The sequence below is a fragment of the Spodoptera frugiperda genome, chromosome 13 (assembly GCF_023101765.2).
Source record: "Spodoptera frugiperda isolate SF20-4 chromosome 13, AGI-APGP_CSIRO_Sfru_2.0, whole genome shotgun sequence".
NCBI classification, from domain to species: domain Eukaryota; kingdom Metazoa; phylum Arthropoda; class Insecta; order Lepidoptera; family Noctuidae; genus Spodoptera; species Spodoptera frugiperda.
In genome coordinates this window covers 1,924,601-1,942,477 of record NC_064224.1, presented here as the reverse complement: position 1 = coordinate 1,942,477, position 17,877 = coordinate 1,924,601, and the positions used below count along the sequence as shown (strand labels likewise).

At 35.7% G+C, this 17,877-nt stretch overlaps 1 protein-coding gene across 1 annotated transcript in view; it reads right to left on the bottom strand.

Annotated features, from left to right (window-relative positions):
* LOC118270248 (zwittermicin A synthase ZmaJ) overlaps positions 1-17,877 on the bottom strand; it is a 42,567-nt gene that overhangs the window by 12,288 nt on the left and 12,402 nt on the right. Inside the window, exon 2 of the mRNA XM_050697985.1 lies at positions 2,629-2,755. Coding sequence (XP_050553942.1) covers positions 2,629-2,749 — 121 coding nt within the window. The 5' untranslated portion in view covers positions 2,750-2,755. The remainder of the gene's footprint in view (positions 1-2,628; positions 2,756-17,877) is intronic.

The window sequence follows — 17,877 nt, the reverse complement described above, 5'->3', positions numbered from 1 at the left end:
ATAGTTTAACCAAAAAACCAGGAAAACCCAACTTATTAATTGACAAATACAACGAAACCAATTTAGAATATACGAAACAGCAGGACCACTACAGACAAATAATCATACGACTGATAATACACTTTTTCTACGATAGTACCGAAGCGCTCGGCCGATACCCAACCAAATGAATGTAACGAAACCATAGCGCGATCTATTTCGATCCCAACGCCATCTATCGAGGATAAAGACAACTTGGATTATTTATTTATACTCCGTTCGGGCATTTTCTTTGTACTAAAAGTTTAATTATATTGATATTATTTTTTTCATACCTTTTTACTATTTATTTACTTTTTTTCGATGAATTAAAACAATAACATGAACCGAAGTCGTGTAACGATCGACATAGAATTATCTATACTCCGTTAGAGCATTTTCTTTGTACTAAATGTTTTATTATATTATTTTTTTCATACCTTTTTACTATTTATTTCCTTTTTTTCGATAAATTAAAACAATAACATGAACCGAAGTCGTGTAACGATCGACATAGAATTATTTATAAATAATTTATTTCTTATTTTTATTTTTTGATTTTTGAAATAAAAATATATCTATGTCCTTTCTAAGGTTCTAAACTATATCTGTACCAAATTTCAACCAAATCCGTCAAATAGTTGCGGAGATTAATGGTATAAGCATAGCATGTTCGACGTGATTCTTTAATTTGACATAACTTTTTTATTTATGAACCGTCTGGCCAACCAAAGCTATCCACGAATTAATTTCTAAACTTTTGATATGGCAATACGAGCACTGTCAAAACACGATTAAAAAAAAGTCTAATTACATTTTTGGGTTCGACTAGTCGACGTTTAAAAGTTTTATACATGGTTTAATGACCAGCATGCTTTCCTTGCATTTTAAATATTCATTATATTCTCCGAAGCTGCGGACTACCTAGCGGGTTTACCGGGGCTCCGGCTCGAAGGGCAGGAGTAGGAATGGGGTGGTTTTTAGTTAGTAAGAGTCTGACACTCCCTCTCGCCTCGCCCAAGGCGACAGTAGGTAGTCATTAGATGATTAAAAGTTATTGTAAGTTATTGTACGACTCTGGAAATTAATGCTAAGTAGATGAAGTTCTTTCCACACATTGAACTCATAAATCAAACTCCACATCATTACAGTCTTCATTATAATAATTATCTTTTTAAGTATGTATTATTATTTATTACAGTCCGAGTAGATTGTGCGAGTATTTAATAATGCTTTTATTATTTTATTTACATTCGATACAAGTGTTACGAGGTCGCTTTGTGTTGTTACAACGAAATTATTGCAATTTTATTGTAGTTTTTTGTTCATTTTTAATGTAACACTGACTATATTTATAGCTTTATAACAGAAATGTAAATTAGTTAAACATTTACTGAGATAATTAGCATATCGTCACGCAGACATCCTCGAAGGAGTATTCAGATGCACATCTTTTTGAGGGGAGGAAATCATTCTGTCGGAGTGTCAGACTTTTACTGACTAAAAACCACCCCTTTCCTATTCCTGCTTTTCGAGCCGGAGCCCCGGTAAACCCGCTAGGTAGTCCGCAACTCCGGATATTAGAGGTGCACTTAAGGTACACAATCTATGGTGCTGCGCAACGTGTAGCGGGTTCGATTCCCGCACAACGTAACTCTTTGTGGGACGCACAAATTGTTGTTTCGGGTCTGGGTGTGATGTTTATGTGATCTTGTATGTTTGTAAACGTACCGACGACACAGGAGAAAACCCTAGGGCAACATTAAAAAAACAAATACGTAAATTCTGTACGTCTGTACATTCGTCATTAATAATATTATAATTAACGAAGTAGGACACGAAGATTACTTGATCATATCAATCAGTGGTTCCCACATAAAATTATCATCAAGTATTGTGTAGCCGTTCGCGGTATGCTGTTAATTGATCCATTCAGTTGTTCTCACTTTACGTCCACGATATCATTAGGAGTTTTATTATTCATAAACTATCGGTAAAGCTATTTTAATGTGCTCAATTGAATAATGGATTGAATTGGGTTTGAATGAATAAGATGAAATATAAAGCAACATAGTCACGTCGCGTCTTTTAAATACTAAAGTGCGACGGAGGTCCATGTAATAGGGGGCTGAGGGGATGGAAACATCACATCACCATACCCAGACCCGGACCAACAATTTGTGAAGCACGCAAAAATGTTCCGTGCGGGAACCGAACTTGACTGATACGTAGCGCAGCAACCGACATTGCCATTGTGCAGTCCTTCAAACATTCTGTCTATCATGAAGACTTTCCCAATTTTCCCAATCCCCGATTCCACAACAACCCTTAAATTCCTAACCCTCGAAAGGTCGGCAATGCACTTGTAAACGCCTCTGGTGTTTTGCGGGTGTCCACGGCCAGCAGCGATTGCTTACCATCAGATAATCCGTCTGCTAATTTACCGGCTTATACCATAAAAAAGCTTTCTATGACTTATTAGTCTTATGTCTTCCTTGTTACCCTACGCTTACCGGTACTCGGTCTTCGAACCACAATTACCTAATTTTCCTGAAATTTCTATGTATATTCTTTCAGTTTTCTATAGATGATACGACAAAGATGCGTTACCTGAATACACCAAAGCAGTGTTTTCACTGGTGGCCAGGTGTGAGAGGTGGTGCGGCAGGGGGGCGGCTGGCACCAGGGTGCGGGCGCCGTTCACCACCGAGACCCGAGGCAGGGAGCCCATTGTTTACTGCAAATAAAGAAAGGAAGGTTAGAATATTTTGTCTAGACATCAAAATGCACTATGTGCCTCTTCTAAAAATTTAATCAGTTTGTAGTCTTGGCAGACTGGTTCAAAAAGACCGCTGCTGCTCCTGTTCGGTTTCTCTGTCGCTGACTTTGTAGGCTGATTGCTGTGCAAAAGGTTTTGGAACTAATTGTTTGGAAATAGTTGTTGTTACTAGGTTAAGATTGAACTCACATCACATTCACAACAGTCTAACTTAGCCACTGTACCAACTGGCCAACTTCAGTTTGACCTGTACGATTATCTTACGTTTCGCTGAACCTATTTTGATGCAGTTTTCAGCATAGTATTAACAAACTTAAGAGAAGGGTTTTAACTTAGCAAAACTTGTCACCCGTAAAAAAATATGGAGCTTTGCGTTTTAACTTTTATTTTTATATATGAAAGACGTAATAAGCCAAACAAACAAGATACTTTAATACATCTCAATAACAACATACATACTAAAATAAATTGTACCCATTAAATTGTCACCAGTACCGACATTAGGCACAATAGAACTGACCAGCCACTTCATATACCAGTCATCCTGAATAGGCCAGGTTAGTGCACGTTTATTGGATAATAGGCCCAATTGACCTATTACTCGGTAGGAATGTAACTGTGATTTTATTGAAGGAAACGGTTTAGGCGTGGTGTACACTGTACGCAAACAAAATAGGTCAATGGTATACTGACGGGCGGGCTTAAGATGTTGGGTGTTTTTAGCTTAAGTCTTTGACTGCCAATAGGAAACTGTTGAAGGCAAATCCTCCGCTAACGTCGGTCACCGGTGACCACCACGGCGTTCAGTGTGTTAATTAGCTTCATTGTATAAGGTGTTCTTAAATTATCTGCCACGGCTTTAATGGGAGGTAGTGTTGTGTTTGAAGATTACAGTAGTGAAGAAATTCCGTATTCCGGACTTGTTAATTCAATTTGAGATTATAAAGAAGTTTAATAAGCTTTGACTCTAGTCTGAATAAAGTGGTTCACAAATACAGCTCAGCTATTACATTTGATATATATGCATATAACTACAAAGCAAACTAAATCTAGATGACAATATAATATTGTAAATTTTTTTCCTATCACCAATATGGATATCAAACGAAAGGGGGGTGAATAGAACTCATTAAAACTATAACATCACTACATAGTATAAAAAACAAAGTCGCTTTCTCTGTCCCTATGTCTCTTTGTATGCTTAAATCTTTAAAACTATGCAACGGTTTTTGATGCGGTTTTTTTTAATAGATTGACTGATTCAAGAGATGAAGGTTTACATAATAATTATATCACCATTGCATCCATGCGAAGTTGGGGCGGGTCGCTAGTAAAACATATTTATTTTAATGCATTACTTGTTTAGTCCTCTGATTGGCTAGTTAGTTTAAGCACTATCTCATAAAAATAATGTAGTAAAAACCCTCACAGCGCATTCCTTAGGGGATAAACAGTAAAGTAATTTTCTCTGCAATTACTAGGAATGTAAATATTTTATAACTACGTACCTAGATAAGGAAATAATAAACAACTAACCAATTACTCGATACTACTGATGTAATGATGTTACTTTACTTGATTCTTGCGTCATCTCATTAAACACTACTTTATTTCTGGATTTTCTAGTGCTTATACATTATACCTAACGTTCACGTCACATCGAGCTATACAAATCCAGTATAAACTGGCCGTCGATTGAGTGGAAAGATCATACAAAGCGAGTCTATAGTAAACTGGTTATGTATACCAGTATAAACTGATCCGTGAATGTGGGAAAAGTTCATATAAAGCGAGTTCATGATAAACTGGTTTTGTACAGCTTGATGAGTAAGCTCTAGTAATATTCACATTTATTTGCAAACTGTTTTTACGTTTGTTTGTTTATTGCATACATGTGGCGTTATCGCATTTAGATGTGAATTTGCATACATGTGTCAGTTTTAGTTATGTACCTACACTAGGTACATTATTTACTTAATTAAAAAAGAAGGTAAGTATGTAACTTGGAAATATATTTAAATGTAAATGAGCAGATACATAAATCTGCCAAATCAGGAATAGGGTAGATGACTTATTTTATTTTGAGTGACTGTCTTGTATATTATGTAGAAAAGATGGATGAAAGCAGATTTACGAAAGAAATATCCACGGCGAATATGAATAGACCAGATAGGCGATATATTAAAGAAGGGCCAAATTAAAATCACCCTTAACCGACGAACATGCATGAAAAGACTGATGACTGTTGATGAAGCGAAAGAGGTGTGTAAGAGTCGTAGCAATTGGCGGTCCATTGTCTCTGCCTACCCCCATGGAAGATAGGCGTGATGTTATACATATATGTATGTATGTTATATATATGCCTATAAAAGCTAAAAATAATTTATTTAAAACAAAATTGATCTCATAAAACGATTAAGTATTACCTAATTAATGACTTAATAATAAAAAATCAAATAAGTAGGTACTTGATGAATTCGTTGAAACTATAAAATTATTTAATGGATAATCGAACTAAATTATCTATTAAATTCCAAAGTAAAACAATACGGTCATAAATATTAGTTATCAGCAATTTGACGATCTTGACTTCAATTCTAATGACCGCGAATAAACTTTGATTGATCAATGAGAATAATTATTGTGTTGTAGGTTTTTTATTATTTCATCATTATAAACAGCCTGTAACTAATTATTTGCTGTCTACAGACTGACTAAGTGACTATATACTATACTTACAGGGTGTAAACGGAACGCTCCTGAAAAACTTTTTTTGTGCGTTTACCGGAGCTCCGGTTCGAGAAGCAGGAGTAGGAACGGGGTAGTTTTTAGTCAGTAAGAATCTGACACTCCCTCTCGCATCGTCCAAAGCGGGAGAAGTAGTTGGATGATTTTCCCCCGCTCAAAAAAACAGGTCGGGTGGGAGTTTTGGGGTCCCAGTAAAACCTCACTCATACGTCGTGTGCAAGCGTTATTTCACAATGTAAGCGTTATTTTACTGACACCCATAGGTTTCCTGCTCGGCCGTGGTATCACTCCGGTCGAGCTGGCCCATTCGTGCATGATTCTTCTACATTTTAAAGTAATTCAATACAGTGTCCCACGGCCTCACAGAAAACCGACGTGAAACAACGCTTGCGTTGTGTGAGTAAGGTTACCGGAGACCCAATTCCCCCCTTCCCAATCTTCCTAATCCCCGATTCCCCAACAACCCTTAAATCCCTAACTCCCAAAAAGACCGGCAACGCACTTGTAACGCCTCTGGTGTTTCAAGTGTCCATGGGCGGCGGCGATTGTCTACCCCAATCGTCTGCTCGTTTACCATAAAATAAAAAAATATATGTCCCACAGAGGTTACACAGCAAAGTGTAATTACACTACACTTCAATTCCATTACACGATACATTATTTGATAGCTAGAAGCATAATAGCAAAGTCCTTAGCCTGGAAACAAGTAAAACAATTGTTTGAACCTGACCCACATTGTTATAGTGGACTGTCGAAAATACGCGACCATTGAACAACGACGTGTGTGGAGTAGGGTGACCGTGATAACGTTTGTTTTTTTTTGTGAAATAAATAATAGTGTCAAGTTTGTTTTTCTTTTTATGTTGTTAACTGTTTGTGCTATTGTTGCAGTGTTGTATAGTTGCATGTAGTTGCTATTGTTGCATAGTGATTGTTTGTTGGAAGGTTCTCTGTTATAGTATTCAAGTTCAATTGATAGGTATTATTAATATTTTCGTTGTAAATAGATACCGATACTGTCTCGATACGTAGGTCTTGTACGCCTACTTTTATAACATACGACCTATGTAGACCTACTAATTAAAAATTAAGTCATGGTTATCACCTACGTTAAACAAATAATAAATTTGAATGATTATTATGAATATACAAAAAAAAATGTTGTGATATGATTAAAGATTTTGTACCATTATCAGATACCTACAATTGCCTCCTGTATCCCGATCTATCTCTTAGCCAAAATTCAATAAAATTAGTCCAGCAGGTTAGTAAGTTGGTACAAACCAAACTCACATTTACATAAATAAATCATACCACTAAAGAAATACAAACAAACAAAAGCATCATCTACCCAACACAAAGCAGTAAATCTTCACCAAAATCTTATTAAAAAAAGCCACTTAATTTAAACCAAGCAAAGCCGCGCCTCTAATAAAGTATGTAAGGTTTATCTACAAAATATATTTCAAGCACGTCGACTCCATGGCCGGCCGTTCACGTTGTCTTAGGTCAGTAACCGCGAGTTACCTAACCGTGCGTCGACCGTGATATACATACAGCTACATAATTCATTTATATGTCTTTATAATATACTAGCTACTTCCGCGCGGTTTCACCCGCTCTGCTCGGCTCCTATTGGCCATAGCGTGATGCTTTATAGCCTATAGCCTTCCTCGATAAATGCACTATCTAACACAAAAATAATTATTCAATTCGGACCAGTATCTCCGGAGATTAGCGCGTTCAAACAAACAAACTCTTCAGCTTTATAATATTAGTCTCGACCGTGATATACATACAGCTACATAATTCATTTATATGTATACAGTTTTTGATTTGGTCTTATTATTAAATAACTTTGATACTTATGTGCCTATTTTTAGAGCGGATTTTTGTGTGTGAAGGTGATTTGGCTATTTATACCTATAATTCGTTTCTAAGTTTAGTTTTTTTTTATTTATGTATTTTAAAATTGTTTTATGCCAGTGTTTTGTTAAAAATAATTTTATTTTCTAATCGTGATGACGTTATGTCGCTTCTATCCGTTTTTTTTTTTTTTTTGAGTGGGAAAATCATCCACTGACTTCTCTCGCCAGGGCGAGGCGAGAGGGAGTGTCAGACTCTTACTGATTAAAAACCACCCCGTTCCTACTGCTGCTAGGTAGTCCGCAGCTCCGGACGCTTCTTTCCGTGCCATCACTTCAAATTGCAGTAAATCCTCTTGTGTAAAGGACGTCCATATTCCACCATTGGACACCACATATTTCAACATTATAATACAAGTAATTAGACTTATATCATTGCAATCTACATGAGAATTTTATCAGACAAGACAAAGCAACATCACTTATATTCACACCGATGATAGACATGACAAAGAGCCACCTTGACAGAGAAACTGCTTTACAAGAAGGTTGATATTTTATTCACTTATTCAACCAACAATTCGCTGCTGTAACCATGAAGAAAATACAAAGAGGAGATGTCATAACTGGATTCCCCTTTAACATAATGCATGACACTTTACGGGGAGCGCAGGACGTTACGTTTAAGTGTGGGAGAGCCATGTTTCAGCACGAATGAGCCAGCTCGACCGGAGTGATACCAAGGCCTCATAGAAAACCGACGTTCCCAATCCCTGATTCCCCAGCAACCCTTAAATTACTAATCCACAAAAGGCCAGATAATCATCCAATGACTTCTCCCGCCTTCGATGTGGCGAAAGAGTTTCAGATTGTTACTGACTAAAAACCACCCCGTTTTTACTCCTGCTCTTTGAGCCGGAGCCACGGTAACCTGTAAGGTAGTCCGCAGCTCTATAACCACTGGGCAGGGGAATTGAAGATCGCAGTTTAAGAGGTTTAGTTATAAGTTATAACAGAGAACGCTACTGCTCAGTCTTTATCATAGTAGTCCTTTTAGTCGGGTGTTAGGAGACCAACAGGAAAGAGTAGGGGTGGCGACATATGTATTCTACTAAGCCGTCACCACTTACGTCACGAATTACCGGTGTAACATATGACAAAGAGTCACCTTGACAGAGAGACTGCCTCACAAGTAGGTTGACAACGTACCAATCATACAATGGTCACTATGTGAGTTTCGTAAGTTTGGTATTATTTCATTTATCACGTTAGTCGATCAAGGTTGGGCGGCTTTTGTTACACATATTGATCCGTTTTCCTCATTTAACTAGCGTTTGATTACGGTTTTTCTCGTTTGTTCTATTCCTTGAGATGTAACATAACGTGACGTCCATTTTCCTCGAAAAGGTTTTTGACCTATTACCCAAGATTAGCTCATTCTCAGGAAAACTAATGACACAACCTGAAATGTCTTTACTGATCATTATTTTTATGATTTTTAAAGTTTTTTACAGATGATAGTTCTTCCATCCTGTTTTATTAAGGAAGGAAAATCATCCAAACTTCTTACGCTTTCGGTGAGGCGAGAGAGAGTGTCAGACTCTTACTGACTAAAAACTACCCCGTACCTTCATCTGCTTTGAGCCACAGCCGTTAACCCGTTACGTCATCCACCGTCATCTTTTAACCCTCTATCGTTTCATTATTATTATGATGTACATATAACTATGGCTTCGATATAAAAAAACGTAGACTTTAGCTACTTAAAGGCAAATTATAAATTTAAGTGACGAACAGACCATTAATCAAAACACTTCAGACTTCAATAAGATCTTTATTTGATCTTAAAACGAACTAAAACTTTAATACAAAGAAACAGGTGCAAAATTGAACTCGGTCTAGCCAAAGATGTTGAAACACTGTGAAGGTTGCAACTACCGCTTGTAATGATCTCTTGTGCAACTCAAATCACTGACTGACGAACTAACATTCAGTTATTTTCCTTTAAAACAAAAGGGAAAAATGCAGTTGGAATTTTAATTTGGACTCATGTGTGTATATGTTTTTACCTCCTTAGTTACAGTTATACTGTAAAGTCAAGGTCGGGAATGCTTTTCGTAACGAAACATGATGTCATTACTGACCTACCCTAGTATCAGCCTTTAATGATCGGGACAGGCCAAAATAATTTCAAAAATCTCAGTAACTCTTGGATTCTGAAATAAGGTCGTCGCAGATAAATAACACATAATGTCATCATCATCATCAATCTGTTCTCGTCCACTGCTGGACATAGGCCTCTCCAATGGCACGCCACACATAATGTAACAAGGGATAAATAAAATGTAACATTTTATACATAAATACTAGCTACTTCTACTTGGCGTTTGATGATCGTAGGGTAACTTTAGCATAGGCTAAAAAAAGTAAGTAAACATAAAAAATATTGTCCAATTCGAACCAGTATCTCCGGAGATTAGCACATTCAAAAAAATATACAAACTGTTCAGTCTCATTATAAAAACTTGGCATAACTGTATATCAGTATGAACAGCCCACCCTTAGTTACATTGTTAAGTAAAATGCCTATATATATTAAAATCTAGACCTGTCTTCCGCATTCGACAGTACCTAATTACCAGTATCCTTGCAAAAACCACTTTACTTCAATCTCGTAAGTTTGAGAATGGATTGCACGATACGGAAAGAGCGAATGACCTCTGTTGACACTTACCGATATCATAAGTACCTGCTATGTATGCTTATGTATATGTAGTTTGTGTTTATCTAGATGTAGGGAACCAGTCTGCTCTCGGAAATTGTGGGCATTCCATTTTAATAGTTAGTTGTAGGATATTATTTTTAACGATTAACCCGTGGTGTGCCAGAACGGAGATATACACGAGACACAATATATTTTTTGTTGTGTATTATATGTTAGCATACAAGTGGTAAATAGCTGCTTCGTTGAGTGTGACTGTTAAGACTAAGTTTATAATTTCAATCACTGGGGCATTTAAAACGCATTTCAATTTTTTTTTTCATTACCAGCAAGAGTAACGTGTTGTGTAACAAAATACAAAAAGAAATTACTTTAACATAGTCACATCATGCTCAAGATAACATGCATAACTGGTAATTAATAAAGATCAAATGAAAAATATTATTTCTTATTATTACAAAATTAACTCAACGTCAACAGACGTATCTGCACAGAGAGGAGTGGAAGGAGGGTAGGGAAGTCTATGGACTGTGGTGGGACGACCTCTGCTAAAAATAAATAAATAATTACAAATTCCAAAAGATCAAAACTTAACTCAACCCTACATATAATCGAAAAAACATCCAATTAATTAACACATTGAACGCTGTGGTTGTCACCGGTGACCGACGTTAGCGGAGGATTTGCCTTCAACAGTTTTCTATTGGCAGTCAAAGACTTAAACATCCAAAACCAAACCAACACACAAACATACCAACAAACAAAGTCGGTTAAAAATCACAACAATGCACAATCGCTGACCTCCCCCAAGATTAAGGAACTCCTAAATACATCCGTCACGACACACAAACTTTACTATCTCCGGAACTGTCCTTCGTATTATTGGAATTCTTAGTCACCCTACACAACTGTCAAACCGGTATACGAATTTTGTTCTATTTTTTTTCCGATCCAAGGTTTTATGCGTGTGTATTATGCGTAGTGTGTGTATGTGTGAGTGTGTTAGAATGCATACAATGCAAATATTATGTATGTGAGATGACCTTGAGATTTGATACTTGTAGTTGGGGTCATATTTCGTGCAATTTTTTTTTTCTTGTACGTCATATAGGTAAATGGTGCGTGAAATTGGATATGATAGTTTTATGTTAAGTTGTGATAACTATACAGTATGTTAACTAACAGAGGGCGTTCCTTTAAACTCGTTAATCTATATCATTAATAGATTAAAATAAAAATATCAGCATAGAAAAATAGGCAGTAAATTGCAACGTTGCCTTCCTTCAACTACGCGTGCACAGAGTGTTTCTTATCGTACGTATTTCTTACTTATCGATTTAAAAATTTTGGTGAATATTTTAATATTTAAAAAAATAAAGTTTTGTTTTTGCATGTTTATTGCGGGTTAACAGGAACGCCCTCTGTTTGTTAACATACTGTATATGGATCTGGTTTGTGACATGCAAAAAAATATATGTTAACCTAGATTTTGTCAAGTAGGCGCATGAAACATAATATAGAATGCTGTTTATTTCGATTCCGTAACAAGGACTTGTATTAAGTGTGGGAGAGCCACGGTTTGGTAATAATCGGTCGGCTCGAATGCCTCACAGAAACCGACGTGAAACAACCTTCTCAATCTTCTGAATCTGAATCCCCGATTCCTCAATAACTCTTTAATTCCTAACCCCCAAAAGGCAACGCAATTTTACCGCCTCTGGTTTGGCGATTACTAACCATCAGGCGATCAGTATGCTCGTTTACCGGCTATACAATTAAAAACAAAAAGATTTTTGTTTATAATTGTATATTTCTATTTCGCAAGGAATTTCGATGAAAATACTCATCATTACTGTACACAAAGGCACTTAGGGCGAGGTTTGGTAATGTACCTTCACATAATTATTAGTTTTCAGTACTTTTCAGTGTTACAAGGGCGTGGTTATATACTAAAACATGCAATCTTTTGTTATTAATTATGTGCTCCTATCCTGTACCCTTAGTACGAGTTTACTTTACGTTAAACGAAAACGGCGCTCTGATTGGCCGGCTAGAATAAACCAACCACTCAGAGAGCCGAATGCGCTCTCGTTTTGATTACTTTAAACGTAAAGCTAACTCATACTAAGGGTACTGATAGGTTGGTCAATCCCGCCGGCCAATAGTGTGCCGAACGCCCTCTCGTTTTGTTTTCGTTCAAAGTAAATTCCATCGTACTAATGGTACTTTCCTGAGTTTAGCTTTGGCAAGTTCACCCACAATATTGAAAAAATCCTTTTAAAGAGCAACGTTTTAATGAGATACATACTAATTATAAGCCTTTTATGGGCTGAACTATCACATTTTACCATAAAAATATGTAAATTTGTCTAATAAAATATATATATCTTGTATATCTATAGTACAAGTAATATAATATGAAACACTTATCATAAACATGATGGTCTATGAATACGTTTGCATTATTAAATGGTAATAAAAGTTGCATATTTATTAATTTAGTAGTTACCTAGTTCGAAGCAGATAGAGCTTCTATAAACACGGTTCCTAATTCATAAATTATGTCAATTTCTGAATTACCTATGTAACAACATCGACATTTCGGAATATTCTCGTTTGAGCACATAGAGCACTGACCATATCCGGAGCTGTGGACAACGTAAATGGTTACCGGGGCTCCGTCTCAGAGCAGGAGTAGGAACGGGGTGGTTTTTAGTCATTTAGATTCTCACACTCCCTCTCGCCTCACCCAAGGCGGAGAAGTCATTGGATGATTTTCCCCCCTACATAATATAATGATGATGAGATATAAGGTCCATGCTTAATGTTTTTTTAACTTATTGAGCCAAGCAAGATTGTTAATTTTTTGCACTTAAAATAATCATTTTTTCTAAGAAATAGGAAGAGTAAAGTCTTCGATCGAAACTTGATATTGTTGGCATTTGATTTTGAATGATGCTAATGCAAAAAGACGAGTTTTATGTATGTTTGATTGACATAAAAACTATTTAGTACAGGGCCGTATTTAGGCACGAGGTTTGAGTTAAGTGTCGAAAATGTCAACTTTTGCAGTCTAGAAAAATAAGTAGATAATAATAAAATTGTGGTTGGCTGTCATTTCTTGTTAAATAATTGAAATTTTAGCAGAATAAACTAATATATTTATCCACATTAGGGTGTCCCAAAAAAATAAAAGTCGTTATTTTTGAACGCATACCCTCTAATATTTTCGAATAGTGTCAAAATACACGTAAAAAAGTTTCATTTATAGAGCCATAACCCGTGCCGATTGCCTTGATACATGTCAGTACTAGCATATTTTGACGCGTCGGAGTTATCGTATCGCAGTGCTAGTTATTACTTCTTTGATTTATAGTGAACATATTGTATTCGTTTCGTTAAGATGCTCTGGGGTATTACGCCAGTTCTAAAAAGTGCATATTCGTGATAGATGATGTAAAACATTAAATTACCGGTTCGAAATTGCCCTCCAATGACCAAGTATTGGCAGTTTTGTTTTACAACATTCGCGTAGTCAATATAATCAATGAAAGTCCAAACCTAACTATTCGTGAACATTATTTATTAAAAAATCCCGTATATCAACTAAAGCATCACCCAACTGTGTTAAGAAGCTGGTAACCTTTTATACCAAGTTTGGAGAGATCTACGAACAAAATGCGAACAAAACCCAAGACTTATTTAAACGGCCTCATCAAGTTTATTTTAATTTGGACAATTTATTTGACATTGCATATTTCGCTCAATTTTAAGATAGATAAAGATATCTTCTTGCAGCGACAGAAAGATCTGACAGGCTTGGTCACTTAGCTGAAGTAGACAAAAACCGGATCCTCGGTAAACTCGCTGGTAGGCCGCACTCCAGATCAGATATCAGCCCTACTGGGCCTATGTTTGGTGGTCTGATGGCTTATGTGCCGCACGGGTCTGGTTCTGGTCGGGCGATTAGCTACCTTTTGCTCGCCGTCCGCAGACCCGCACTACGGTTTACTTTATCGTTGCGCGATCCCCGACGCCCGGAGTGCCATCGGACGGCTGGGTCTTGAGGAGGTTGTTTCCTTACGCTATCGCTTCTTCCTTAGTAGCATGACTGCTTCGCAGAAGGAGGAGATTGCATCCCAGTCTCCCTCGCTCCGCACCATGGATTGAAACAGTGTCGGACGCGAGAGGTGCCGAACGCCGAGCACATCCCTGAGGACGGCGGTGCTCAGCCCATACAGGGCACACGGCCACCTGTACACCAATATGTTCCAACGTGTCCTTCAGGCGGTCAGCTATTGAGGCACTTGAACAAACATTGTCGATTATTCCATATTAACTCCTCCTAAATCAAGGCTTTGTTCGATCGTTTTAAATACATGACTATAATTCCTACATTAGGTTTTTAAGGTCAAAGAATGCTATTTTACTACAAATAAAAAAATTTAATTGAAAGCCGTCAATGATACAGCCAATGATAGCAGTGAAATTAATGCTTGAAAAAAGTATACTTGAATAGAAACAAAAATAGTTGAACTACATTGCGCACAGGAACACAGACTGAAATATCCTGACTGAGAAGTTTGCATTATTAGGAAATATATATAATATTATTGCATAATAAATAAATATTTGAAATAATAAAAAAATACCTAATTTATAACATTAAAGCTAAATTTAAGTGATTTTCCTTACAATCTCCATACAAAATTTTTCTTGAAACTTTGACATCAAGTCGACGGGTTCCCGTTATCCAATGGGTGCATTGATATTTTTTATTTTAGTTATTATGTCAAATAGAAAAATAAGAGGGTAAACTTAAAATCGAAAAAAAAATTTTCGCCCTTGTTGGCTGGGACACCCTAATACAAATATATAACTTTACGCCTGTGTTCCAAGGGTGTATGCCAATGGACCGCTCTTTTTATCAACAGTCAACAGTCTTTTCAGATGCTCGTCGGTTAAAGACTTTAAATTTTGCCCTTCTTTAATTATAATCTGTATATGTCTAGGGTCTATTTATACATTATTAATATAACCTATAACACAATACGTTATTAAAATTAAATAAACATCATTACTTAGTTTTAACAAATAATAGCATCAAATTGATTATTACACGCCAACCATACATTATTGGCTGAACACGAAATAATTCAACTCGTGTGTAAATAATTGTCTAAATCTACTTCTACATAGTTACTTGAACATTTGTACCTATATCGGCCAAGGAAAACTTTCAAACACTATTTTGAACGTACCAAAGAGGTTGTATTAATTATGTTCTCATTTGTAGGTACATGCGTTTGTAAATGATTCAGTATGTACTGTAATTGGTACTTGTGATTGTTTCATTGATAAAGAAATAATGTCAATACATACATAATCGTCGTTGATGCGTTTTATATACAACTAAATATTTATTAGGTATGTTCAACGTATAAATGAAAATTTAAGTGTGTATTATTTTATTTTTCTAAGTAGTTTCTCTTACTGAGTATCGTGTTCATTTCTATGACATAATTTCTATCATACTTTTTTATGTCACATAAATTTAAATCCAAATATAATATTAATCGCTTAAAGGTAAAATGTATTATACCCTATGCGCCGTTCGGCTGAGATTCAGTAATTTCGTATCATCTTGAAAGTTGCTGCGATTTAAAAATTATGCCTAGTATTTTAACTGTATCACATTCGTATTATGTTAAATCATTCGGAAGTTAGTTAATTAAATTAAAACCAACCGGAATTTCTAGTCTTTAATTAAAATCTAATGAAATGAAAAATAAAGTTGTTATGCGTATAACGTAAAGCCATAGTCGTGTTTAACTGCTACGATGGATAGGCAGTCGATGTTTTTTTACGTCGTTCAATTATCACTCTTAAAAAACCTTTAATTTGTGGGTAAATCTACTATAGATACGGCTCTCTCTGCCCGAACCACAGTGACTTTATCTGAGCACAAATATGTTTAGACATTTCCGGCGCCTTTGATAATGCGTGGTGGTATTAATCTGAAAGATCGTGGTTGCTTTAGTAACATATATAAACTAATATATACTTACTTCACGGTTCTGTAAACTGAAACCCTTAAACATCTCAGGGTCTTCATAAAATATTTATTTCAAGTATATACACGTAGTTACACTGCATGTAACACACACATTTAATAAAAAAATTAAAGTTAATGTATGCTTATCGATAGCGATATTTTTTCTAATGTCCATCCCTACAGAGAGACTCAACTCATATGGCATTAGCCGCACCTTTTACAGCTAGATAGGTCAACTACTTTCTACTACCATTCCAACTTATGTATACCGACATTAATAGCAAATAAATGATTTCTTTCTTTCTTTGATTTATTCACTAGACGTCGCCACTTATTTCGTTTAGTTGCTTGATGAATTACAACATTCATGGGTATCTCCAACTATTTACATATTTGACCAGATCACTCTATATAGGACTCTAGCCGAGACTCTCTTTGCTTATACTTTACCGATCGGTACAAGGCGTTCTAAATTATTAGCATCTCTGCAATTAGTATGGCCAAATTATTCAAGTATATTTTATTTAGGACACCTGTTTTATCTTTTACATTAACGTTTAACCAAATCTTATTAGATCTGACATTTCAATCTTAATCTTTAGTATTTCAGTATGTAATCTTTTAATCTTGATAAAAACATTAATTGCAAATCTTTCAAACACTACTTAACAAATGGCAAATATGATATGAGTTAACCTTACCGTAGTAAATAACTACTATTAATTTAAAAACGACTCATTATTATTATTAATAGATAATAGTAATAATAGTTATTGAGCGTTCAAGGTTCTGAATGCGGCCCTGTGTCATTATGTGCGGAAATGTCAGTTAGTTAGTTAGTCTGTCTGTCTGTTCGTCTCAATTATTTAACGTTTTATTGAATCGAGGAAGCTACTGTTGCTATTATTTAATGACTTAAAGTAGTTACTATAGATTTATGTATTGCATTTGTTGTTAATCTGTATGTTTCTAATGATGTTAAATTCTGTTGGTACCTATAAAAAAATCATTACTAAATTGTTTATGCGCGCTATTCTACAGAACGGATGCACCAAATTGGTTTAATTTCGTATCGTGGCATTCGCCTTTATGCCAGAAGAAAACGTACAAATTATTTCCATTAAATATACTATATTTTACAGGTAAATTTAAAATTACGTGTAGTTTTGGACCTTTTTATAGTATAGAGGCAGGTTAATGAGCAGACGGATCACCTGTTGGTAAACTATCAGCATCGCAAATAGACTCTTGCAATACCAAAGCAGTTACAATTAGATGCAGTCAAGCATCGCCTAACAACCAAAATATTACTAAATCTAGGCACTAACTGCAATTACCTAAATACATTATAAATTAAAATCGTAAAATAAACATTAAAATATTGATTGGAACAGTGATTATAAGAATTTTAATGGTGATTGCAAAATATCTGGTCGTAGACACTGTGTTATTATCATTTCGAAACTGCATGCACTAGACTAGACTAGCGCAGGCGTAGCCGTTTTGTTCAATAATTTAAGCTAACTCTAACTACCTAGGCTAGGATTAAAGCTAAAGGCTAAAATCATTTATAATGACGAAATGACAGACAACATTTTATAGTGTTTAAGAATTAATTATCTTTTTTTATATAACAGCTAAAAATGTGCTAATACATTACAATAATGATAATAAGAGAGTCATTTGATCC